Raw genomic sequence first — 25,908 nt, 5'->3', positions numbered from 1 at the left:
TCCAGTGTAGCTCCCTGAGCACCCAGTTGTTTCCCTGGTGCTCCTGATGCTTTAATAAATGTGTAGACCCTGAGAGAGGCAAGGCAGGGAGCAGCTCTGCTCAGAGCTCTGCCACTGCACTGCATTTGCAGGGTTTGCTGCCTTCAGGCAGGAGCTGCTGACACATTCCCCCACTGGCTGCCCCACAAGTCTCTCAGTGTGTCTGTGAGATGAAGGGTTTAGTGGTTGACATCCTGTGAAGGTTGGGAAGCTGTCTGGGACATAAAAGGCTGAACTGCATGTGTTTGATCAGAGCCTGCCTCTGAGAAGAGGTTTTCAGTCTTTTCTCAGCTTTGCTATACAGAGCTTGGATTCTTCTTCTTACAAAGAATCCCCATCCCTGGTGGAGCTGATGTTGCTGTGCCTGCCTGGCTGCAGAAGGGCCAGGCCTTCAGGCCATGCTGACCTGTACCAGCCACGGGGTCAGCCCAGGCTCCTCTGTTCCAGAAGGCATCTAGGTCTGACTTGGCATTGTCCACACATCCATTCTGTGGCAGGGCAGGGTGTGCAGAGATCCCTCCTAGTGACAGGCAGGGAAAAACAGGGATAGGTGGAGTGCTGAGTGATGCAAAAGAATTAATATGTTCATTTTTAGTTGTGCACACATGGAGATAACAAAGTTCTGCTTCTTGTTGTGAACACCAAAGCATTTTCTTTCTCCTTTTTGACTGAAACAGATCACCCCACCCTGCCCAGCCTCCCTGCTCAGCCCAGCATCCCAGAGGATGCATTTGTCCCAGTCACACCATCCCAGCAAGGGTGGGCAGCATGAGCCCTCTAAGCCCCCAGTACTTGGAATATCTCTTGATGCTCTGTCCATTGGGGAAGGCTCCCAAGCATCACTGTGTGTTTTGATGCAATGATGGTCTTGGGTTCTGTGGCCAGAGGGGTTCCTCCCATCCTTGTGGTTTTCCCCATCCATACATCCACACAATTGTTCAAGAGCACCAGGTCATCCAAACCCCTTAATTTAGAGGTCAGCAACTTGAATTGGAGGTGCTGGTCCTGCATTGGTACAGTCAGTGTTCACTGAGCACAAGTGTTCCTCTCAGCACTGGATAATTGGTATTTTCTGTTAATGAAAAGGGAGAAATTCTTTGTTTGGCCTCAGGCTGAGCATTGCTGCTAATTCCTGAAAGAAGGAGTCCCCAGCAGCATTTTGTTAAGGACAAGAAGTCATTTTCTGATGAGGATTTCTTCTCTCTCTCTGTTACTTTGACTGTTGTGGACATCTCCAGTAAGCAGCTTAAGGCATCTCACTTACCTGTTCCAGTCCTGCCTGCAAACACTGGATTGGATTAAACTTTTATTATCTGCAGGAGAGTAAAACCCAGTAATCCTTTGCCAATAGTATTTACACATTGTAGCATGCACTGGGGTGTATTTACATTGGCTGAAATGTGCAAACCTGCCTCCAGAATTCCAAACCTTCTCCCCATGAGTGCATCTGTCTGTCTGTCTGCACCCTGCCGTATGTCAGGGGCCAGCAATATCCCTCAGGCATCCTGGCAGCACTGAACTGGTGTGGAAACAGTCTGCACATCCTCAGCAAGGCTGTGGGACCTTCCCAGGCTCCCTGGAAGGGAAACACTTCACTATGAAGATAATCTTGAGTTACTCTGCTGTCCTTGGCCTCCTTTATTTAATCCTTATGAAGCACAGCTGGGTTGAACTACCAGCTCCAGTTAGCAAAGGTGAGGGAAATGAAGGGGTTCTGCAGTGAGAGACGTGCCCTGGATGCTGATCAGCAGATCCTGGCTGCAGCAGTAACAGCCTCTGCAGATGCTCTGCTGAGCACAGAGCAGTGCACAGCCCCTGTTGTATGAAGGGGAAATGGATGAAGTATGTGTCAAAGTACATTCTCATTTTAGGGTATAAATTTTAGGGTTCAGTACCTCTTTGGAACATATATAAACCAAGATCCTTTGTTGGTCTCCCTAGACAGCACTGATCATTTCAGGTTCAAAGCCTGGGAATGAATTAACAAACAACCTGGTTATTGCAGATTACATGGAATAGCTTGCCCCTGCTCCATAATTCTCTTGCAGCCATGACCTGTGCTTCTGCGTGCTCTGAGTTTGCAGAGGGAACACAAACCCCTGGCACCTCCTCTCAGCCGGGAGTGCCCCATTTCGAGGGAAAGGTGAAGGCAGTGGCAGAGGGATGGCAGCTCCTCCCCTGCCTGCACAGCTCCTGTATGGCCACAGCCGGCCGGCCCAGCCCAGCCCTGTCGCAGCTATGTGGAGCAGGACAGTTGCAAAACAGCTGTTTAATGCCCTGGGCTCCCTTGGGGTTTTGGTTTCATCCATTTTTAGCTTTCTGCAAATATCTGTAAATGAACTGTGGGTGGATTTTGGAGCAGACATGGACAGAGATGCCAATCAGGCATGATTGAAATTTTGATTTATGTTTGAGAGCAGAGCAAGAGCATGTCATGCCCCCTCTGTCCAGCTCTGTCCTCTGCCTGCAGGGAATAGAGAGCTGACCAGGTGCCATGTCCCTCTCTAGGCAGACCCAGTGGTTTTACCAGGGTCCTCCCAACCCTAAAAGATTATGCCAAAACCAGGGCTCCTTTCATCCTTCACTTTGCAGGGGCTGGTTGCTTCTTCCCTCCTTGTGTGGCTGTGGCAGAGGCAGTGCCTGTTGCACAGCTCCTATGGGAAGATGCCATAGGAGGCTGCAGTTCAGAGTCCCCCTGCTCTGGCTGGTTTTCTGCTTCTATTTCAGCATCCTGAAGATTTAAATCAGCTTTTTGCAGTTACAGGAATAAGCTTGAGGATTCCTACTCTGTTACTTGAAAAACATTTTACAGGTACCTGATTCCCTGGTCCTTGTGGGAATGCTGCTTGAAGCACCCACTTGTCAGGTTGCTGCTATGAGCATTAATGGCCCCAAAAAAGGAATTCAGCCCTATTTCCAGCTGAAAGGCTGAAGCAGCCCCAGGCTCAGGCTCGTAGGATGCTGCTCTGGGCCAGGTCACAGTAAACTCAGAGCTCCCTCATCCTCTGAGTCCCTGCTGCCTGCACAAAGCCATTCCCATCAGCTGGAAGGGAATGCAAAGGGAATTTCCCTTCTGCTGAAGAAGCAGCAGTCTCCTCTGTGGATTTGTGGTCAGTGGCAAAAGCAGGAGTGTTTGCCATGTGGGACATTGAAGGAAGAAGCCAGGGGTTCTTATAGAGCAAAGGAGGAGAAAATCTGCAGCCTTTGTTGCAGCTGTTCCTTGCAATGATTTCTAATGCCAGCCTTGGATGGGATTGAATTTTTGAGATCGCTGAAGTTACCTGAAGAGCTGGTGGTGCTCTTACAACTCTAGGACATTCCCTCTAGGCAGGACCACCCTGCACAGAGAGCAGGACCCTTCCCACCAGGGCTCAGCCCAGGGGCATGGGATGTTCCCTGCAGCAGGACAGACAGACTGACAGGCTACTGAACCAGGGCTGATCTTAAAGAAATCCTTGAGTTTTAACATCTCCTTCCTGGGAGCAAACCTCTGTTTTCCTAGTGCTGTGTGTCAGCTGGTGCTGCTGAGGAGGTCCAGAGTATGAAGGAGGTGGCTCTGCAGGGGAGGAGCACCCCATTTCTCCTTCACCATTACAAACTGTCTGGTCAGCTCAATGACCTCAGCCTTTTTTAGTTGTATCATGGAATTAAACAGGAGTCAGGTCCTTGTTCTCCCCCAAACTCCACCTACCCAGATCCCTGCCAGCCCCACGTGCCAGTGCTTCCTTCTTTCCTTCAGGTTTTTATTTGTTCTCCAATTGCAAACTGCTCCAGTGACACCATGGCAGAAAATCAGCATCCCAGGGCAGTCTCTTCTGGGTTCTTCTGGTTGTGCTGGATCCAGGGCTGCCCTCGCCTCCCAAAATCCTCCTGCAACTGCTGCTAAAACTAATCCTGCCAATCCAATGGTTGTTGATAATAGTGTGAGAACTGCATCCAAGTGCCATTAGAGCCCAGGTTACTGCCTGGAAATGCACAGGGCAGTGCCTCTCTCCAGCCCAGGACTATGGTGTCACAGCCAGCAGCTTTGTGTCCCCTGTCCCTGCTGGCTGTGGCCAGGCATTGTTATCCCTCCCCTCTGTGGGGGCTCCAGGCTTGACTTTGGGGCTTGTGGGACATGAAGCTGAGGAGCAGGGTGTTCACTTAGCACAGTGGCAGCCACGTTTTCTGCCACTGCATCCTCCTGCACGGTGACAGAGAGGGGACACTTCTCCTGCTGATCCAGGCACCAGGACAGCCATGGCTCTTGGACAGACAGAAGAGGAAGCTGCCAGGCAGCTACTCACAGTAGGATGCAGCTTCAGAAGTTCTGTTCCAGCCCTTGGAAGAGCCTGTCTCACTCCCTTACTGCTAACTCCTTGCATTTCCCCCCTTGTTTCCATTAGAATTAGAGGGTGGGTGATCACTTCAATTTGCTTGACATGTTCGCCTGCTCCCACCACCCAGCCATGCCAGCAGCTCCTGCTGCTGCTGGGATCTGGGTCTTGGTGCCCCAGTGCCCAGGGAGCACCTGCAGCCCCCTTGCAGTGAGCCTGGCACTGCCAGGTTGGCTCCTGCTGTGTGGGCAGCCACAAGGGTGAGTTCTGAGGGAGAACTGCACAGAGAGGGAGGAGTCTCATTTCCTCCTGAGTGCTTAGGGCAGATTTTTGGTTTCGTTCCTCTGGGCTAAGCTTCAGCAAGCCACCAACCCTGCAGGGTCACACAGGGGAGGGTCACAGCCCCAGTGCACTGCTCCAGTTCAGGGCTGGTTACAAGGGGCTGGCACAGCACCACTTTGTTAGTGCCTAAGTGGCTTGAACAAGTCTGAGCATTTATCTCCTTCTCCCCTTTGTATGGACTCCAAAGGAGCCCAGATTCCCTCGAGATACCTACACAACACTAACCCCAGTTTCTAGAACTACCAAGAGAGCAGAGATGCTCCTGGTGCAGAAGCTGCCCAGCTTGGATCAGGGTTTGTGTCTCATCCCTGACCACTTAGAACAGCTGTGCTGGGCAGCCTGGGGAGGAACCACAGATCTTTAGAACTTTTTTATTTAATAAGTTATTTATGTATCATTTGCTCTGTAAGTGAAATAGCACTTTTGGCCTCAGACACATGGCAAATGGGCTGAAGTGGGGCTAGGAACCCCAAACTCTTGCAGCCTCTCCTCCCTATTCACCTCTTAGAAACCTCATGCAGCCTTTCACTGGGGAGGGTAGAAAAAAAAGTGTATTTATTTCCCTTTAATTACCAGATCTGATGTAAACAGACAGGGTGGGGGAATCCTGCCTGTGCAGGGGCCTTTGCTACAGCTCCTGCTCTGGGCTGCAGCCATGGAAAGGCTGCTTGCACCTGCCATGGGCTCAGTGGGGCCAGGCCCTGCACATGTGGGTGGGCAGTTCCTGCAAGCCTGGGGGTAACAAGGGGTAACAGGGGAGCCTGAATGCATCAGTTGCCTTCATGCCCTCTGCACAAGGGGGGATGTTCTACCAGCAGGCACAGGGAGTGGTGGCAGCAGCTTGGGATCATGCACTGGACATTGTGTGGAGCTGAGAAGTGGCTGCTTTGCTTTCCCAGCAAGTGCACATGCTGCTTTTCTTTGCTGGTCTTATGCTGAAAAGCTGAGATTTATGTACTGTATGAAAAAAAAAAAAAAGAGAAAAAAAGAAAAAATCCTAATGTTCCAAAATAAATGACAGTATATTTTGTACTTTGTAAAGTAATTAAATTGAAAAAGAATAAAAAGTGAAACTTATGCTGTCTGCTTTTGTACTGATCAAACTGATGAAAATAAAGCAGAGCTTGGCACTGTCTGCAAGACGTAACTCTCATTTCTTTCACCTACAGCCATGCTGGGTGTCGCTCTCACACACACAATTTATAAAGGCCAGCAGATATCCCTGAGGCTCTCTGGTGCCCAGGTCCTGTCTCTGGGTGCACTGTACCCCTACAGATGGAACCCACCACCATCTCCATCCTCCAGTTGTTTTCTGGAAACCACCAAACCTGCTCTATCCTCTTCCTTTTTAAAATAAGAGGTCAGAGGGATGCTGGTGGTGCATTTGCCAGATGAAGTTTTACCTGCTCACTGCAGAGTGCAGGAGCCCAGGAGTCTGGGCAGCCCCCCAGAGGTGCTGGCAGGACACCCCCAGAGCCCTGCACCCCAGCAGTGGCAAGGGAACAAACTCAGCCTCCTCAGGGACTATTTTAGGGCAGCCACTGTGGGTCCTGAGTCTCAGTCAGCAGCGTGCCTGCACAGCACCAGTATCACATGGTCTGCAAGAAAAAGCTGAACAACCTGGGTGAAGTGTGCAAGAAAAACAGTGAAATCAGACATCTCATCACCCTACTACAGCTTCAACCATTTATAGTGGATGTTTAAAGGGAACAGCTCATCTACATAAACTGTAGTCAAGAAAAGCATCTCCTTTTTAGTGGAGTGTAATCCATTGTTTACTCTGGTGATCAAGTGTTAAAACATTCATGTAAGAAATTAACTGAGGGATTGTTAATGTGGAATGCAGCCTTAATGCAGAGCCCTGCCTCAAGGGTTTGATCCAGTAAAACAAAAACCCAAATAAATCAACACAGACACTGCCACACAACCTCAACACTGCCTGCAACTCCCCACAAAAGCAAATGGCATCTTAAGGTAAATAACAGGACTGAGGCTGTTAAACTGGTTTCCAGACCCCAAAGACACTGATGCCTTCTCCCATCAGTGATTTTCTTACCTCACCTGCCCAGGCTCACATCTTTGAGCAGGAGGTGCTGGGGCACTGGAGGGAGATTCCAACCCCTTGCAAAAAAACACTACAAAAATAGATTTTTATGAGTTATGTATGATGAAGCACAGTGAAGTAATATTGTTCCAGGAGTATTTTGAATGCCAAAGGCTAATTACTAGCTCTCTGACTCATCTGTTTTTGAAGGATCCTGTAGAGAAAAGTCTGTTGTAACACAGCAAGTGCCTAAGATAATCTTTGCCTTACAGGTGTTCATGTGTTGTATCCCCAGAGGAGCAGTCAGTCTGCTGACAGATGAGGCCAGCTTTGCTGTGTGGGGCTGCAGGGCAGCCCAGGGGCCATGCTGGACTCAGCTCTCCAGCAGGAACTGCCAGGACCCCTTGGGCTGCTGGGGTGTGGAGGCTGAGCTTGTGCAGGTACACATGGACCTGAACCTCTCCCCCATCCTTCCTGCAGCTCCTGCAGTCCACAGCCATTGTGGCAACCCTGCTGGGCCACTGCAGTGCTTGGAGCTGTTCCTGCACAGGGCTCTGCACCAGGGGAACATCCTGAAGCCCTTCTGGGCTATTTTAAGCCAAACACACCAGCACAGTGCTGATCTGAGGTGAACCACTTGTGCAATCAATGCCAAATCAAGTAGGTTATTCTAGTTCTAATTCGAGCTGCTCCCCATGAGCATCCTTGGCCCAGACACTTCCTCACTGCAGGTATATTTAGGGATGCTGGTATATTTTGGGCTGTCTACTTTGCTATACTTTGAAGGACAAAATGATGCAAAGTTGCTTTGCAGTTCCCAATGGTAGTGACCTGAAGCTACCCCAGCACAGCTGGGCTCCTGTGTGGGCCTGATCTGCAGGAGGAGCAAAAGCCCCTCAGGTTGCATCTGCCTTCAATAACAAGGAGGTGTGGCAGAGAAAGTGTTTTCATTTTCTGAGCTAAGACTGAGCCATCAGCAGCTCTCAAAGAACTGTATTTTACAAAGGGGAAAAACTGGTGTACAGCAGCAGCCAAAAGAAAGGAGTAAGAGTCAGACAACCATGTTGATACAAAGGTCAGCAGAGCAGATGAAGGAAGGAGAAAAGTCAGGAGCAGGGCTGAGCCTGGGAAGAAGGGAGATGTGGCATTGTTACACTTCTATTTAGACACACTAATTCCTCGTTACCCTGCTCTACTTCATTGGCAATAAAATAATTTCTCCAACATGAGTCTGCTGTGCCCATGACGGTAACAGGTCCCCTGTCCTTGCTCCAACCCACGTTTCCCTTCAGATTCTCTCTCCTTGTCCTGCTGATGGGGGAGGGATGGCAGAGCAGGTTGGGGGCACCTGGCTAAGGTCAAAATGCTCCCCCACACTGTAACCAAAACATGGGTATGTGCTGGTGCTTGCCAGATTGCCCTCACTGCCACCAACCTTGTTCCCACCAAGCAACACAAAGAGATGTGTCTCTATTTCCATGTACTTTGGTTCACCTTTCCTATATTTTAAGCAAACCCTTCAAAACTTATTTAATCAAGGTAAAGTTTGCACATCAAGTCTTGGTACAGAATTTAACCTACTGAAGCCAATATATGTGGTGTGCCATGGGGCCATGGGTGCGATGCCTGACTGCAACACTCTAAATCCTGCAGGTTTGGAGCTGGCTCAGCTGACAGAAGTGGTTTCCTGTCACATAACTGTGAACCAAAATGCTGCAGTTCAAACGCAGATCCAATCAATGCATGAGTAGATCATGCTCAAGAACATTCCTATAATTACTGATAAAGATTTTATAATCACTTTATTGAAAACCTACTAGCCTGGATTCCACCAAAATAGTTCACACACCAGAAATATCTCACACAGAGAGAAAAGACACAACTCTGCCTGATGTTTGGAGCGTTGCACAGGAGACAGTTTCCCACACTTGGGTGTGAGATTGGGTAAATGCCTGCTACAGTAACACACAGCTGTAGCATCCCATCTCTATCAGCTTACTGCTACAAAGGCACCAAGGAATGAAGCTGTTTTTTACCATTAAAATTCCTTCCCCCCATTAAAATTCCTTCCCCTGCTAGGCCATCCTGAAATCCCCAGCTAACTGCAACTGAGAGCCATAGCTCTGAAAACAGAAAGGGTGTTGGGAATCAAAAAAAAAAAAAAACAAAGGTGGTGATGTGTGATCAGCAAAAGGAGAAAAAGGTACCTGAGGGGCAGTGAGCACTGCTCACATCCATGCCTGAGCACTGATTTTGCAGGGCTTTGTTTCCAGCCTCCCTCAATAAGGTAGATTGGCTGCTGTCACCATCCATCTGTCCTCCTGCAGCACAGAGAGCCTGCTGTCTTATTTAATAGTACTTACCCCTGCAAACAGGCTCTCACTCTTTATGTTCCTTTGGTGTTCAGTCTTTAGACTAACACAGAAAGCCTTCAACAGCCCAGAGACACATCACTGCCTCAAGGGCTGTGCATCCAATTTCTGCAGAGGACAAAAGCCTGGCCACAGTGCAGCTGAGGGTGCCACCCAGGACAGCTGTGCTGGGCTTCAAGACCTAGCATGACCACTCTTCCACATAACAGTCATTAAAAACACCCAACTTTTCCCTTGAGAAATAGTCTGGCTCTGCCCAATGCTGACACTCCAGAGCTGGTGACAGGAAATGTCCATTTATCAATGTCCTGTGCTGTAGATTTCATCCCATGCCAGTCTTCCTTGAGGGAGATGCTCTTCATCTTCAGGCACAGAGGGGCTCACCAGCTTGGGGCTGGGCCTCAGATGCTCTGGGAGCTCATCAGGAAGGAGCCAGAGCACTCCTTGCATTCCCACACTCCTCAGGGAACGTGCTTCCTTCCTGCAGCCAGGCCAGGGCATTCCAGAGATGCAGGGATGATGACACCCAGACACTGCTATGGCTGTCTTTGCTCACAGTCACTTGGTTTCATAAAATGAGTTTTCCTTTGCAAGAAGCTTGTCACCAAGTCCCTGCATGGCCCTGGTGCAGTGCTGAGACCCAGCAGCAGCCCTAGGTGAAAGACCTGACCATGCTCACCATATGATCAACTCCACAGGCCACATCCACCACCTCACCGGGTACAGTCACCTGGGTGAAACACAGCACAGTGGGTTATTTATCACACCTGGCATTTCCTATTTCTCATCCTCCTCCCACTCAACATGCCAGCTAGTTTCACTGGGATTTGTACCAATGCAAAAGCCAACTAGAAAACACAGAAAGAGCAAGATTCAGCACCAGGCAGGCTTGTGCACTGAGCTGTGAAATACTCCTCTCTTTCCTTCACAGAAGCACACAAAGCTTTGGAAGGAGAAAGAAGAGCAGGCTCACTAGCAGGCAGAGAGGAGATTGGAGCCTCAGCCCATCTGTTCAGCAGCAGAAGCAGCATGACTGAACAGAGCATAATCTAGACATTAGGAAGAGGATCTGCCCAAGTGCCACAGGGATTTGCCTCTTCTTTCATCAGCAAGGACTGGAACAAGCAAAGGCTCAACTCAGCCTAAGGCAGTTTGTACTTTGATGCTGAGACCAGCTCCTCACTTCTGAAGCTTATTCACTTAAAACTGACTTTAAACTTGAGGAAAACAGAGTCTAAAAAAGCAAGTTTTTCCTCAGAGGCAAGAGAGAGGACAGCAGCTAGTTCTAGGGCAGGAGGTCACAGACAAGGATCCTGGCACAGTGCCACAGTACTGTCAGACAGGAGCTGGCTGTCTGAAAGAGCATAACCCCCAATGTCCACATCTGGGGAAATGAATTCAGAAATTCCACCCAGCCACAGCAGTGTGATTCTAGGCAAATGTTCCAGAGCTGGTCTGGTTTTGTTAATTTTTAAACAAAGAAGAATGCATACTACAGAAACACATTTACTGCAAGTTCAGACACACAGACAGAGACTCCAGGGTGGTCCAACTGACTGCCTCCCTCATCTCCTACTTGGCCTTCATGGAGACCAGGAGCATCTGCTAGGCTGAACTCTTCTACATCCACTGAGTCTGGCTCTCAGAGCCAGCTGGGAGGGAGAAGTGGAACTGGAAGCACTGTGATACAGCTATGAACACAGCTGAGAAGGAAGCCCACCACTATGTGGACCTGTAGCCACTACAGACCAAAATGTTCACCTAATTTAGGTGAGCAATGATTTGGACAGATGGCCAATACTGATGTTTTCTTTGAGCACATACAAATAGAAGACCAGGTTAGAAGGGGAAGGAAGAGGAAGTAAAAGTAGCAAGCAAATGATGGTGGACAGGAAGGAGATAAAAACTGTTCAGATGTGGTGGCACAGCACCAGATGCTGGTTTAGGATTCAAAATCATTACTGGCATAGCAGACTAAAACATCTACTGAGTACCTCCATTCCCAGGCTCCACAAGGACCTCTGGAAAACAAAGCACTTCTACAGTCATCTTAGCATTCCACTCCTTTCAGAATTACTCAACAAAACCACACAGCAAATGATGGTCCTTGCTCTCTGGATAACAAACTAGCCAAAGAATACACTCTTGGCCTTAATACACCATCCTTACTCTCCATGGGAAGTACTGGTCTTCCATTCTTCCAGTTCCCAGGCATCCTCTTAGATTCTTCCCCCACACAAAGAGTTCTCCTCTGTCTACACAGGAGAAAAAAAAAATAGAAGAGAGTCATTAAAAAGGAAGAATTCTATTTGTGATGCTGGCAAATGTGGCTACAGTGTTTCTGGGACTATACAGGCAGTATGACAGCTACCAGATTTACCTCAATGTACAATAAATGTACTTGTGTTTGGAGAAAATGGTGCCTGATGAGCAGCAAAAGAAACAAGTTCTTTTACTTGTGCACAAGTCTTTGTTTCCCCCTCTTACACCACCTGCTTTGGAATTTTACTTGAAGGAAGAGTGCAGCAGCAGAAATTCCAGGGAATCTTTTGTGAGGTGAATAATTTGTGCTGAAAGTTAGACAACTGCAGTTGATCTGTATCAGCTACCACCACAGCAAATCCAGTAAGCAAGGCAGTGAGATCTGTCCCAAGCCATCACCTAGAGACTGCTTCCTTGACTGTCTAAAGCAGTGACCTTCTAATGACAGCAAGGGAAAGGCAAAAATTGGTGTTCAACAGAGCTGAAAAGTTTTGAGCTCCTCAGGAAAACACACAGATCTCAGAAGTGTTTGGATCAGCTCCACAGCAGAAACAAGCAAAACACAATCTATAACATAATTTTTATGTATGATTAACAACTTAATCAGAACACTCCTTCTGACTCATTCTGAATACCAAGGGGAGCCCGTTTACAAGCACCCTGCAACCAAACTGACAGTGTCACACATTCTGCTTGTCCCAAAGGACTCAGCCCTGGCATTTTTCCTGCTGCCAGCTGGATCTCTGAAATTGCTGTTTGATGTTAAATGACTTTCAAATTTCAAACCCTTTGAAGTCTGAGAACCCACACAGGGTGCACAGAGCACACATAACCTTTGCATATTAAATGCTTGGGTCTGCCCACCTCAGGCTGCCAACTCAGTTGGCCAGAAATGCCAAGAAACTCTGATATTTAGCTTCATTTAGACTCGGTTTTAGGTTGTTCATTCATCACACTAATTTTCTAAACTGCTAAAGTGCAGCAGACTGACTCATTCTATACAGGAAAATTAAAAAATCAAATGGATTTTGTGCACGAGAAAATTTTTTTGTGTTAAAACAAGGAACACTTTCTCAATTAAAGCATAAGTTAGCACAAAACATATGCCAGGAACCATGCTGACACCTGTAAATGTGCTGTCTGGCTCCCTGCTGCTGTATTCCAGTGTGTTTGTGTGTTTTCAGTTTCAAGAAAGATGGGTGCATTTTTTGGGGTGTGGGGGCTTTTTGTTTGGTTTTTTGTTGTTTTTTGGTTTTTGCTTTGTTTTGTTTTGGATTTGTTCTGGTTTGGGGTTTTGGTTTGGTTTGGTTTTTTTTTTTTTTTGCCTTTTTTCTCTTCTGCCAATAACACAGCAACATGACCTCTCCATGAGAGCAGGATGAGACACTTACTTGTAAGTGCTGCAAACTGGCTGAGCCCACAGCGAACATGAGCAACACGGGTGTCTGGACTGAAGTCTGACCAGCCAAAAAGGCTGGGTGGGATCATCTCTGGCTCTGCTGTCTCTGTTAGGTTTGGTCCTTTCCCAAGAATTCCATATCCCCAGACAAAAACATTTCCTTCTTCTGTATTACAATAAGAACAAATTCTGTAAGAAAGTCTGCGCTTGTGAAATTCATGCCACAACCAAAAGTTAATCAGAACCAAAGGGATATTTTCCTTTCTTCCAACTCAGTCTAACACTTTTTGATTATTTAAAATCTGCAAATAATGCCCATCCAAATACCTCAATCTTTTCCTAAGCTATGCAAGCAAATCAAGCTCCCCAGGCAGAACTTTCATGGGGAAATAATGCCAACACAAGAGTGAGCTGGATAAAATACTACTGACTGACAAAGGTTGAAAGTTTACTATCATGGCTTTCTTCTTTGATGATTTTTCAAGTGGCACTGAAGCTGTGGGCACTGTCAGACATGCCCAAACCAGCAACTGGATGTCATTCTGCCTTAAGCTGGGTGCCTGGGAAAGGCAACAGTTGCACAGCATAAAAAAGAGTAAATTTCTGTGTCAGCTATCTCTGGTCCCTTCATATTAGAAGCTCTGGTCACCACAATACCCCCATTATAAATATGAACATCTTCATGGAGATAATCCTTCAAGAAAAAGTAATACAATCCCCTCCCTCACTCCTTCATGCAGCAACCCTCCAGCTCTGCTCCCCAGACAGTGACAGTCCAAAGAACAGTCACTAAGGACCTGCTGCAGTTTCACTGTTCTCAGAACTCTCTTCTTTCCATCCCAGTTCATTATTTATGTCACATTCATATGGAGTCTGAAGGGCTCTACTTTGTCTCAAGTGTTGCCTTACTTCCTCCCCATATCCATACTCATCATAGGCCATACTCAGTATGCCCAGCAAAGGAGACCAGAGGAGCAGACAGCTGCCATGCTCCTGCTCCAGCCTGCAGAGCACTCCCAACAGCACACACTGGAGCAATGCTCTGCACTAGTGAAAACAACTCCTCTAGCACATTGTTAAAGCATGTTTCTCAGTCTCCCAGCTCTCCTCACAACATACAGTATTCCCTGTTTCCAGAAAACAAGATACTTGTTTCATAATGTTACAATCCACCTACAGTGCAGCCTTGCACCAAGTGAATGAACCAGAAGTGAACTCACCTGTTAGCACAATGTTGCCAGTCCCTCCACAGGCAGCCTCCTTCACCTTCCCAATCTTGAATGGCAAATGCCTGGGAACATTCACCTGTACAAGATTGCAGAGGAGTTGTTAGAGACAAGGTAAACTACAAACTAGACATACATTTTAACTTGTTCTCTAGTTCTGGTTAGAGCTTACATACGGTGGATTCCTGATACAACCCTTATTGCCTGAATTATAAAATAAGTGCAAGTCCCAAAAATTAAAAAATAATCTACATGAAATTCATTAAGGTGAGGACAAGGTGGGAAAAGTTGCCTACTGGAAAGCTCAGATGCATGGCAACAAGGCTGAGAATGACTAATAACTGCTGCTTATCCCTGGCTTTTAAAGTCAGACACAATGGGCAAGTCAATAGGGGAGCATGTCTTCAAGTCTTCACACTGGATGAGATCACTAAAATTCAGTCTGCAGTGGCATTTTTAACATATTAGGGAAAAATTACTTAAAGAAAATGGCACTTATTTGGTACAGTCCAACACAACATACATACACAGCTTGACATTTGTAAAGAGCAATCTTCAATTTTATAGCTCTGCCATTCTGCACTTTGGACTGCATCTATATTTTAGCTCAGACTCTCATTTTTGGCAAACATGCCATTCATCCATTTCAGATGCCACAGACCTCCTTCAAACACCCAGCCAGGAAAACTGCTACACTGCACAATCTGATTGCTGTTCTCAGGCCTTATGGGTCTCAGCATTTAGCCCTTTATTAATGTTACACCAGGAGAGGCACAGGAAACAAAGCCTTCTAAAACTTTGCTAAAGCTATTCTAATAAAAATGTCTGCTCTTAGTCTTCTGCCAAGAGTATCTTGATTATTCATTGATTTCTTGACTACATTTCCTAAAATAGCTGTAATATGAGGCCAACAGCCTAATTACCCCAGCAGTAGAATGTGAAGTACAGCCCAGTGTGAAGACAGCACTCTACCAATGCCCCATGTAAGTTTGCTCAAAAAAGCCTTTTATCTGTGAGACACTGGAATTTGTTAATTTGTTTGGGACTCAGTTATAAAACCACTAAGGATGTCCATAAAAAATTCGCCAGCATACAAGGTTGACTGGAAGGGACTTCCAAGGGCCATCTGGATCAGCATTAGCTCAAAGTAGTATCACTTGAAATCCTAGATTAGCCAGCCAAAAAACTAATATTCCTATCCTGAAATTAGCAAAAGCACTCGAGCTGGGTCTCAATTTGGTGCAAAGTCTATGGGATGAAGAATGAAGAACATGGAGTTCTTAGGCTAACAAACTGGGGTGAGGTGACACAAACTTTTGCCCATCAAAGTAGGGAAACATACTGCCCCCTAAAGCTACACAAACATGTCAGGTTGCTTTTGTAAGCTTATGTAAAAACAGCCTGCTGGTGGTGTCTGTATCTGCTGTCAAAAGAATCCAGAACAGAGAGACACATGTAATTTTTAACTCTGTGCCCAGCAGCTCAACTCAAACACATAAAAACACACCCTCAGGTCAACTCACCTGTGTGGTTTCTGTGACAGAGGCCAACTGCAAGTATTCTGAGTTTCCCCAGCCAAAGACATCTCCTTCATCTGAAACAGCCAGACAACAGTCCCCATAGGAAGAGACCTGGATAATGTTTACTCCAGCAATGTCACCATGCAGCTTAGTAGGAACACTGGTGATGTTATAGTGTCCAAGACCTGAAAGGAAAAAAAGTAGAGATTGTGAAAAATTTTCTTCCAGACATGCTTTTAATGCCTGCATAGGACCATTTTTGCCTTGCTATAACAAAACCACCCTTCCTCTGAAATAAATCTTTCTGTCCATACTGCTTACTGTCCAGCAGCTGCAACAGACAAGCAGCCACAAACACCACTTTCCCTAGGCAAAGCCACCACTCTGGAGTACACAACAACTTTATACAATCACACCCTGAAGAGTCTCAGATCTCTTGTCTGCATGGACCAAAGTGTTTGAAGAACAATAACCAAGCCAGGCAGGTATCCCAAAGGGATGAAGTTTCACAAACTGGCTGCATCCTCTCTGCAGGGAGAGCCATGAGTGACAGCACACTGCAATCAGTTAGACAACAGCAGGGGAAATGGCAAAAGAGGTTGGAAAGCAAATACTTTACAGGATGAAATGCTGCCTGGAAAAGAGACCAGAATGTAGATGACAGCTGAGTTATGCTATATTGGCACAAAGAATCACGGGAAGAACTCGGCTTTGGGAGCAGCAAAACAAATAAACAGTAGGAATGACTGTGAGGAGGAAGTTCTCTGAAACAAAAGCCACCACAAGAAGGGCCTGCCCAAGGATCCCATGCTAAAACATGCAACAGCTACCAAAGCACTTGTCAGTTCAAAAGAGCAGAACAGACCCCAAAACAAGAATCAGGAAGGCAAAGCCACACCAAAACTGAATAGCAAAACTGCCCATGTCATTTCCACATCCCCTCAGAAGCTTTAAACAGCTGATACACTCTCCTTTGACAGCATGCTTGGATTGCCAGGGCAAAGCAAAGCATCCTAAAGCTTCTCAAAAAATGAACTGGATTGTCTCAGTTTGGTTACACAAGAGTACTGAAAACATCTACACACAAGTGGAAACATTAGCAGCCCCTTTCTGTCCACACATGCATGAAAAATACACATCACAACTTCTCAATTAGGATAGCATTATGCTATTTTCATCAATTCCCTGAAAAGCAAGCTGAGCTGAGTTCCTACCTGTTTGTCCATCAGCTCCCCATCCACATGCATAGACTGAACCTTTCTTGGTTCTAAACAGACTGTGGTCCTGCCCACACACAACCTGCACACAAACAAGAACTCAGTCAGGAAAGGTTCCATGTTCAGACTTGATTTAGTGAAGCATTACTGACAGACAAATTGAGCCATGAACCTCTGTGATGTCCATCAGCTCAGATTTTGACCTTTTCCTCCTGATCACATGGCTCTTGAGAAAGGGAAGGCCAAGAACCACAAGATACAACACAGAAAACAGCAGAATTTTCTTTATGGGAAGTGATGCTGCAGTTGATTTGTTTTAAGATCCAAAAGAAGGAAAGAAAGCTCGATTCAGCAGTACAACACAATAAAAGCAGCAAAGAGTAAACAAGAGCTCTCCCTTCACAGGATGCTAACCACATCATTCTTGATGCCAGCTACAAACTGCTATGGATTCTTTGCCATGTAAGTGCTCAAGGCACACAGCTGTTCTCAAATCTGTATTTATGCTGAACTAGCCATCCTGTCTGCCACAGGCTTGGCATGAATTAAAGCCAAGGAAAAAGCCATTCAAAAGCAGACATTAAAAATTAAACAAAGATTAAAGGGATTCAATAAACAAGTTAAAAGAGTGACTACCAATATTAAGCACACAACTGCTGTTATCAAAGCACAAACAGGTACCAAGTACCCAACCCCCCCCCAAAAAAAAGAAAACCATGAAAAGTCCAAAGAGAAGTTTTACAAGCCTAATGCAAAACAGTTTTAGGATGAACCACAACACAGTCTCATCAGGTAAATGAATGACCCTTCCTTGGAACAGGAGCAGTATCTGTCCCTGTATAGTTACAGTGGCACAGATATACCAACAAACTGCTCCTGTGCCTGGGAATACTGCAGCCATGGCAGGTGTTTCTGCTGCCCTGCAGTGCCTTGCTCTCCTAGGAACCTGACCTAGTGCTGGCTAGTCTAAGTGGATGGTTTCACAGCTCATTTCTGAAAAGGCAAAGACAAAATTTAAACTCCTAAGCAATATAAAAGTGACAAAAAGGAACAAGAAATGATGACAGAAGAGAGTAGTGGAGAGCCCAGAAGTAAACAGAGTACTCTGAGTGTGGCTGAGTAGAAAAGAAGAATTATCTTGACCTACAGGTTATACTCCTAATGCAGCCCAGGGTATCATTAGCCTCCTCTACAGCAAGGCACACTTCTGGTTCATGGTGAGCCTGGTGTACCCTGGGCCCTTTTCCACACAGCTGCCTCCCAGACAGTCACCCCTAGCCCATGGTGGTGTCTGAAATTGTTCTTCACCAGCAACAGGACTTGACCATTTCCACAGCTGAACTTGATGAGGTTCATGTAGGCCTATTTCTCCAGCCTCTGGATGGCAGCACCACCCTCTGGTTTATCAGCCACACCTCAGAGTTTAATTCATCTGCTATCTGCTGAGAGAACCCTCTGTGATCCAGATTAGTGGATTTTCATTAGTGAAAATGTAAACAAGACTGGACCCCAGATCCCTGGGGTACCCCACTTGTTACTGGTTTCAAGTGGGCTTTGAGCCAATGGCTGCCACCTCTGAGCCTGGTTCAGCTGCTCCCAATCCATTCTCAGGACTGAGCTCAGATGATCCTCTCACCTGGACAACTGTGCTGTCAAATTCCTTCAGCTGATGAATGAGATGGCTTCCACTGGGCACCAAACAACCACCAAGAAGAGAAAAGGCAACACAGAGGATTTCAGAAGACTGCAAAAAAACACAAAAGTAAACCTGCCTCTACTGAAAGCCATTTTATTACCACAAGTAGAGAAATTTGTTTGCATGTAGTTTCACTGCAAAATACCTGCATGAAGAAGGAATATAATTCTATATTCTCTTCTTTAAGAAGTTAAGAACTGTCATTTTTTAAATATAAGCTCTTGACTGGGGGTAGGGGCAATCCTCAAAGACAGTCCCTAGTCTAGAATGAGCAGACACACTACATAATACTGCAGTACCCAAATAAACACTACACCTAGCTAGAGATAATCCAGATATCCTGAGCACAATGTAGTGCTAACACCTCTGTCATTTTTTCACAATACCAGGATTATCAACAATTCAATGACTACCTTCCAGTATCAAGACTAACAAAAGCTACCTAATTACAGCTGTTTTTTCAAACTTTACAGAGCAAGTGTTGTGAATCACAGACAGAATAATTTCTGGTCCTACAAGGGAATCAGAAACTCAACATATTCTCACTATTCACTTACTCTATCATACAGAGCACTTTGAGCCTATGCTTTGGTGAGACCCACAAAAAACCCAATGAAGGAAAATTTGCACTACAGACACAGAGGCAGTTATAGCAGAGACTTAACAAGAGGATGGTGTCACTATAGGACACGAAAGAACACAAGCACACCACGGTTCTCAAGGTGAAGGAAAAAAGAGGGAAGTTTATTTTCTGACTCCAACATTTATAGTTTTCCAAAAGTGACAGCTGATTGGAGGGTGACAGTGCCACCTCTCCAATCACACTGGACAAACCAACAGCCCATCAACTTTCTCCTCCTCTATAAAGGAAGACAAAACAATGAGTTATTTACAGAAAGTGTGTGATAAAGTTCACTACAAGAATGTCAACATCAGAAGGCTTGGAAAATCTTAAAAAACCAGGGTGACAGGATGCCTCTTTCATAATTAAATGGCACTTCCAACATCCTCCAGAACAGCACATGTACTCTGAGCAGCTAAAGGGAGAAAGCCCAACTACTAACATCAATTACCTCAAGCAATTTATGAAGGCTGGGCTCTCCCACTATGCCCTGCAAGAACTGTCCCATGCTGACATTCTTTTGTCTCTTGTGAATGTTGTCAGCAGAGTGCTAGTGCCCAGCATGGATTCAAAGTCAGGCTGTTTGTATGATGCCTGCAGGACAAAAGCCTGTTCTCAGACTCCTTAATCTTAACTGGCATGTTTACACTACCACACCTTTTCCACTTTCAGGCTTTTCTGCAGGGTTGTTTTCATGCAATTATGTTTCCAACAATAACAAAGTTCAGGATCTTTGAATTCTCACCTGTAAATTTCATCTTCAACAACCTTCCGGCCACACTGTCCATAAGAATTGTTTCCCATTGTGAAAACTGAAAAACAATTATAAAACACATTAGTTTTATTACTGCCCAATCCCCTGAAAGCCTCTTTTCAGGTCTTCAAAATATTTTCAGGCAGTTCTAAGTCTGAAAGGTGGAGCACAGCAATGGAAAAATTGGCAAAAGCTTTCTTCAAAGTCCACTTGAATCAAAGTGACTGAATCAATTTTCACCAGCAGCACCCAGCAGTATTGCTGCAGGCACAGAGCAGTACCTGGAGCCTGCTGTCTGTCACAGTGGGGAACTCCTAGTTCATCCTGCCACTGTCACAGAGACTCAGAAACAGATCAGCATTCCCACAGGAGTGGGAATCAATGAACCAACCAGCTCACCCACTAAGAAGCTGTGCTGGATCACTTGGTGCAGCACTGAAGCCACTGCACCAGAGAGTTCCCAGAGATGTGGAGAGAAAATTCACAAACAGGATCTTCTCTATAAAGGACTACTAATTAATTAATTGCTTTTATAAACACAGCACTCTGGGGCTTAAAGGGGAAGTAACACAGGAGTACTGGCACAGTCACCCAAATCTGAATTCAAAACCACATCAGAGTGAACAAGACAAACAGGCTGCACTCAGCCAGGCCTGGGGCTAGAGAAACAAACCCTGTAGTAAAAAGCTCCCAACACATTTACAGCTTGAGCCAAGTGAAGCTCACAGCTTTCCCTTGCAGAAGCAATCCCACAAAGGCCCACAGCTGCCTGCATCTCACAGTGCAAACAGCACACTTGGAATATACTTCTAAAGGACAGAAGACAATTTTTTTCAAGCTTTTAGTAAAAGCATAGCCAGGCACCCACAGACATCACCAGCACAAGCAACACTGTACCTCCTTCACTATCTGTCAGGACCAGGGAATGGGCTCTCCCACAGGACACTTGCAAGACTCGAGTTTGCTGTGGTTTCTCCAGTGGTAATGGAATTGGAGATGGTTCCAAGACATATTCATAGCCCTTAGCTGAAGGAAAAGAGAACAATTTTAAGTCAGTAGATTCCACAAAGTAAATTCAACATCCATCTGCAGATCCTATTGTACATTCACACAGTCACTTCTGCTTTGTTATAAAAGGAGATACATTTTAGAAAGCCAAGACATCAACCAAAGAGGCTGACAGGGATTTATCACAGAGGGAAGGAGAAGGTAAAAGCTATGGAGATAGCTGAAGCCAGTCACTGCCTAAACAAAAGTCCACCATAACTAGAGAGTGAATGTTATTAAGGCTTCAGGGGGCAGAATTGTGAAACTGAGGCATTTATCCATATGTTCAACCACTTCAGTGAATACAGCTGCACTACTAGAGCTTAATACCATGCACAAACATTCTGGGGATATTGCAAGCAAGGTACAAGAGCAACAATCACAAAAATGTATCAGGAAAGGTGAACAAAAAAATCTTAAAGAAAAGTAGATTACAGGCACCTTCAGAAATAAGGAATGCAAGAAAGACTAGCTAGGCTAAGTCCATTGGGAATAAGACATCCAATGTTTATGAAAAATGACATGCTGTACTTTAAAAATATTTAGCAACTTGAAGAACATGGACAGAATCAGTTACAGTCAACTGGGGGAGGGAGGGAAAGAACAGCAAACCATAAATCAGTACTAGGGAAAAAGTTAAGAGGAGATTAAAAACCTTGATATCAAAGTTACTGTAATAAGTGAAATCAAATCCTGGAAGATCCAAAGCAATATTGCACACAGGCAGCAGTGCTTTACTGGTTCTCAATAAAAATAAAAACTAAAAAAAATAACAGCAACAACAAAACCAAACAAACAAAAACAACAACAACTACAAAAAACTACCTAAGATAAAAAAAAAATTAAAATTAAAAAAATCTACAGAAGGTCTTTTGCAGTAAGACATTACTGGATGTGAGGACAGGCAGCACAACAGGCAGCTTGTCAATGGTGGGCATCTGCCATGCAATGGAGCTTAAAGGAACTTAAGGAACTTAAAGACAACCAATTCACCTGGAAGTCACAAAGCAAAATAACTTTTTCCTCTCTCTGTTCCCTTCAGCAGAAAGACACATGCTACTGGTTACTGTAGTAACCATCACTGATAGCTGAGGGGATTTGGAGAAAAGAGACAATGAGGTGGGTAAGGAACAGGGGGGTGAGTGTGAAATATGAGTAGTTTAGATGCAACCATCTAAAAGCCAGAAGGCTGCAAATTCCCTTGGAAATGAAGCAGCTACAGCAACACAGTGCTGGAAGCAGCAGGCACCACAGTCAGTCTGTAAAACAGCAATGAGCAGCACATCCCAAAGGAAAGCTTGCCTGGTGGGACATTAAACATGAAGCAGTAGCAATCCCTCTGATCTTCACCACATTTTCAACTGATCTTACCAAACACACTCTCTTACTTAGCAGGGCTTGAACTGCAAAACTGTTTAATCTGCTTCTGGATTCTCTGACAAAATAATTTCCAGGTCAGATGAAAAACAAGGTAATTGCAAGACACTCCTAAGATATCAGCACGTACATAAGACCCATCAAGAGCTGAACCCTTTAAAAGCAGAGGTGAGCAGAAGTGAGCAGAAGCTCCTGCAGCCCCTGCACTTTGCAGCTGCTGTTTAAGCACACACTTGCTGTGTGTACACACTTACAGAACCACCCAGTGCGCCACCACAAAGCAGCACCATAGCAAACCTAGACATGCTGGATTTTTCTTTTGCTTCTCCACCAAGTTTAATCTTCTGCCCATATCAGACACACCCCACCTTGATGGATTACACTCTTTTACATCATAATGACAAAAACTGCTTTGATTGTGATTTTCCTCAACTGTTTATGGGGGAATGTCTATGCAGTCAGCCATTCTATGAGGAATGTTTGGGTGTTGCCTGTCTTCAGTGGCAGGTGGCAATGTTCTGCACAGAAATCAAAATGACTGAAAAACACGTTTTTCCTTCAAAATGCAACCTGCTATTAAAATAACTTCAAAACAAACCTTACAGCTTCACAAAAACCCCACAGACTGTATTAAAAAAATTCTAACTGGGGAGGGAAGGAGGACTAAAGGACTTTAGTGTTTCAGTGCAAAGGCAACAGAAGTGAGCAAACCATTCTGCCAAAATGATTTTATTAACTACACTGTGCCTACTATCAAACTAGAGATTCAAAGCCACAAATTAACCAACACCACACTCTGCAGAATAAACAGCTACATTCCTATCCAGATGAAACGAATTAAGTGCAGTGCACACAACAGAGCACACACTGACCAATTACAAAGCCCACAAAACATATAAATTTCAGAAAAAGATCTGTTTAAAAAAATAAAGCACAGCATCAAAGCCTCCTGATGTTTTTCACAGCTCCAGACATATGGAGGTTCCTGTACCACAGGCAGACTGCAGTGTCACCCTGTAAGTCTTCAAAACACTTAAATCCTTACTTTGATCTCTTCTGCTTCTCTGGAATCCAAGCTGGGAATCCTTGTTGAGCCCCATGCCCCACACTTTGGTGATGTCTCTGGTATTAGAAGCCAGCAGTGTGAATCCATAACCACAGGCAGCAGAGGATATCTTTGAAGACAGACAAAACCCACACCATGCAGTTAGAAACTGTGGCTTAGAAAAGCAAGTTTCACTCCAGGCTACTTGTTCATCAGCATTCATTCTTCATTAAGCTACATTCACATCCAGCCCAAATTCATGGCATATATGGTCTTCCAAAATTATCAGTCTTCTGTGATAAGCACAATAGTGAAAACTCAGGTCCAACCATTCTGCCTTCAAAGTTTTGGTTTTGTGTGCATACATCTTTATTTCTTCATTATCTTGGCCCCATTTAACACCCCAGAAAGACCTGTTTGCTGACCTGCGTCAACAAATTTTAAAAAAAAATTAAAAATTAAAAAAAAAGAAAGATGATTTTCAACGCAAGCTTCCCGTTTGTCAGGTGGGAGCAGCCACTGAAGAGGCCCATTTTATCTGGCAAATGCTCTTCATATCCTGGTTCTCTAATACCTCTGACAAAATTACAAATACATATTTTCTAAACTATATGCTGCTGCAGTTAAAAGAGTCATCATCCCAAGCGATACCACTATAACGATAAAAAACACTGAATCACGACAAAGCCTTTTAACCCGATCCGGTTTCTCGGCTCCGCTAAGCCCCGAGCAGGCTCCGGAGGCCGGGGGGGACACTCTGGCCCCGCCGGACCGGGCCGGGCCCACCTTGTCCTCGGTCTCCAGGCGGTACGGCGTGGGCTGGATGCGCCGCGGCTTCTTCCAGCCCGCGTCCGGCTTCACGAAGCTGGGGATGCCCAGAGCGCCAGAGTAGCTGAAGCCCCAGACGAACACGCGGTCCTTGCGCCTGGCCGCCTTCCCCGCGTACTGGAACACCGGGGCAGCCTCGTCAGCCTCCCGCAGCTGGCGGGTGCTCGGCGGCCGCGCCGGCACGCAGAAGCCCCTGCAGAGCAGGCGCCGCGCCAGCCCCGCCATCGCTGCCCTCAGGCCGCCGCCATCTTGGCCGCCCTCACACGCGGGCGCGCGCAGCGTTAGCTCCCCTGCGCGCATGCGCGCGGCTGCGGCGCCCTTCTCTTAAAGGGGCCACACCGCCCTCTGAGGGGAGCGTCCGCACCCGCCCGGACCCTGAGCTACGTCTGAACTTAGAGGCAGGCCTGAGCCTACAGCCCGGCCCAAAGTCACGCCTAAACCTACACCTCGACCTAGGCCAAAATCTAAACACACCCCCAGAGCCCAGAGTGGGCTTAGACCCAGACAATCAAAACTAAAACACCCAGGCACAAACCTACATGTCGACCATCCAAACCCGAAGGCAGCCCCGGCCGGCGCAGCAATGGCAGAGCTGGCTGGGCCGGTAACCAAGTGCAAAACGAAACTCTGTGTGTGAGGCAGCCCTGTCTCAGCACTGAGCCCTGGCTATCCCCTGAGCCCTGGCTGTCCCCTCGAGGGAGCCAAGCAGCCGCCTTCCAGGAGGAACCTGCTGTCCTTCAATCCCCCCAGCTACATTTCCTCACTGCCAGCATCCTTTTCAAGAGTGCCTTGCCCAGTCTCCACCTGGACTGTGAGATACAAAGCTGTTTCGTGTCAGGTACATATAGGCAATGTGTGTATTTGTGATTGTGAGATGCATGGAGATGGACCATGGGCCAGTTATAAAGATGAATTCTAATAATAACTGAGGAAAGTAAAGCATGGAAGAAGGCCTTTGAACCTATCTTTTGTTCGCAATTAACCTTAGTTGATTTAGGAGCATTTGAATTAAAGTGTTAAGGATGTTGCTCTTTGCTTGTAGGTAAGCCTTAAAGAGTTTTGCAATAATAACCTTTTGAAGTATAATTTTAGAATATTGCTTGTATCCTTGAAACTATAGCTTTGGAATATATATAAAGGAAACGTGCTTATCTCACTCCTTAACGAAACAAAGAAAAGCAGCTTGAGAAAGGAAGATGAACATCAACTCAAGGATTTATGGTTTCGACCAAGGGAAGCTGGACATCACTGTTATGAGATTTACAGTCCTTGCAATTAAAAGGTGGACCCACATTTGGGGAGCTGGACCTCACCAGATGGGATTCGTCTTCCTTCTTTCGGAAACCAAACCACCACCACCACCTGGGATACTCCTTTTTTGGGATATTTCCTGAGAAATAGTGTATAGAATTGTGACATAAAAATTGGGAATAGAAACTGCTGATGAGTAAAAATCAGGAATAGAATCTGCTGAGAAAGCTTATGAGTACCCCTATAAATACCTGTAAGCCTCAACTATCGGTGTGCAGTTGGAGGGAAAACTTCCCCCACTGTACCCAGTGCTGTATTGCTCATACTTTACCATATTAATTAATAAATTGATTGCTGCTTCAATATTGGCCTAGTCAAGCTTCTTATTTATAACAGGAGGAACACCTTTCCTGCCACCATGCCCACACTGCTCCTCAGGGTCTATCAAGTGTCTCTCCTTTATTGATGAAAACCACGAAAATAATCCAAAATACAAAGAGGGAATAGAAGGGCATGTAGAGATGAGGACTTGGTGCTTATAAGGAGCTGGT

At 45.8% G+C, this 25,908-nt stretch overlaps 1 protein-coding gene across 1 annotated transcript; it reads right to left on the bottom strand.

The window, feature by feature from the left end:
* Positions 1-8,526: 8,526 nt before the first annotated feature.
* RCC1L (RCC1 like) lies at positions 8,527-24,373 on the bottom strand. The gene is made up of 11 exons (XM_030962916.1): positions 24,065-24,373; positions 23,279-23,408; positions 20,707-20,835; positions 19,801-19,867; positions 18,374-18,425; positions 16,735-16,819; positions 15,524-15,705; positions 13,995-14,079; positions 12,767-12,940; positions 11,283-11,368; positions 8,527-9,843 (listed from the first exon to the last, which is right to left on the bottom strand). The coding sequence occupies exons 1-11, from the start codon at positions 24,329-24,331 to the stop codon at positions 9,766-9,768; spliced, it is 1,335 nt and encodes a 444-aa protein (XP_030818776.1). The 5' UTR covers positions 24,332-24,373; the 3' UTR covers positions 8,527-9,765.
* Between the last annotated feature and the right edge of the window lie 1,535 nt (positions 24,374-25,908).

This window comes from Camarhynchus parvulus, chromosome 19, assembly GCF_901933205.1.
Source record: "Camarhynchus parvulus chromosome 19, STF_HiC, whole genome shotgun sequence".
In the NCBI taxonomy this organism is placed as follows: Eukaryota; Metazoa; Chordata; class Aves; order Passeriformes; family Thraupidae; genus Camarhynchus; species Camarhynchus parvulus.
This window is presented reverse-complemented; position numbering and strand designations above follow the sequence as displayed.

Coding starts and splice junctions, on each gene's coding strand:
- RCC1L (XM_030962916.1), bottom strand. CDS start 24,331: ATGGCGGGGCTGGCGCGGCGCCTGCTCTGCAGGGGCTTCTGCGTGCCG. Junction 23,409..24,064: donor GCCTGGAGACCGAGGACAAG/GTGGGCCCGGCC, acceptor CTGTCTTCAAAG/ATATCCTCTGCTGCCTGTGG. Junction 11,369..12,766: donor CCAGTTTGCAGCACTTACAA/GTAAGTGTCTCA, acceptor TCTCCTGTGTAG/ACAGAGGAGAACTCTTTGTG.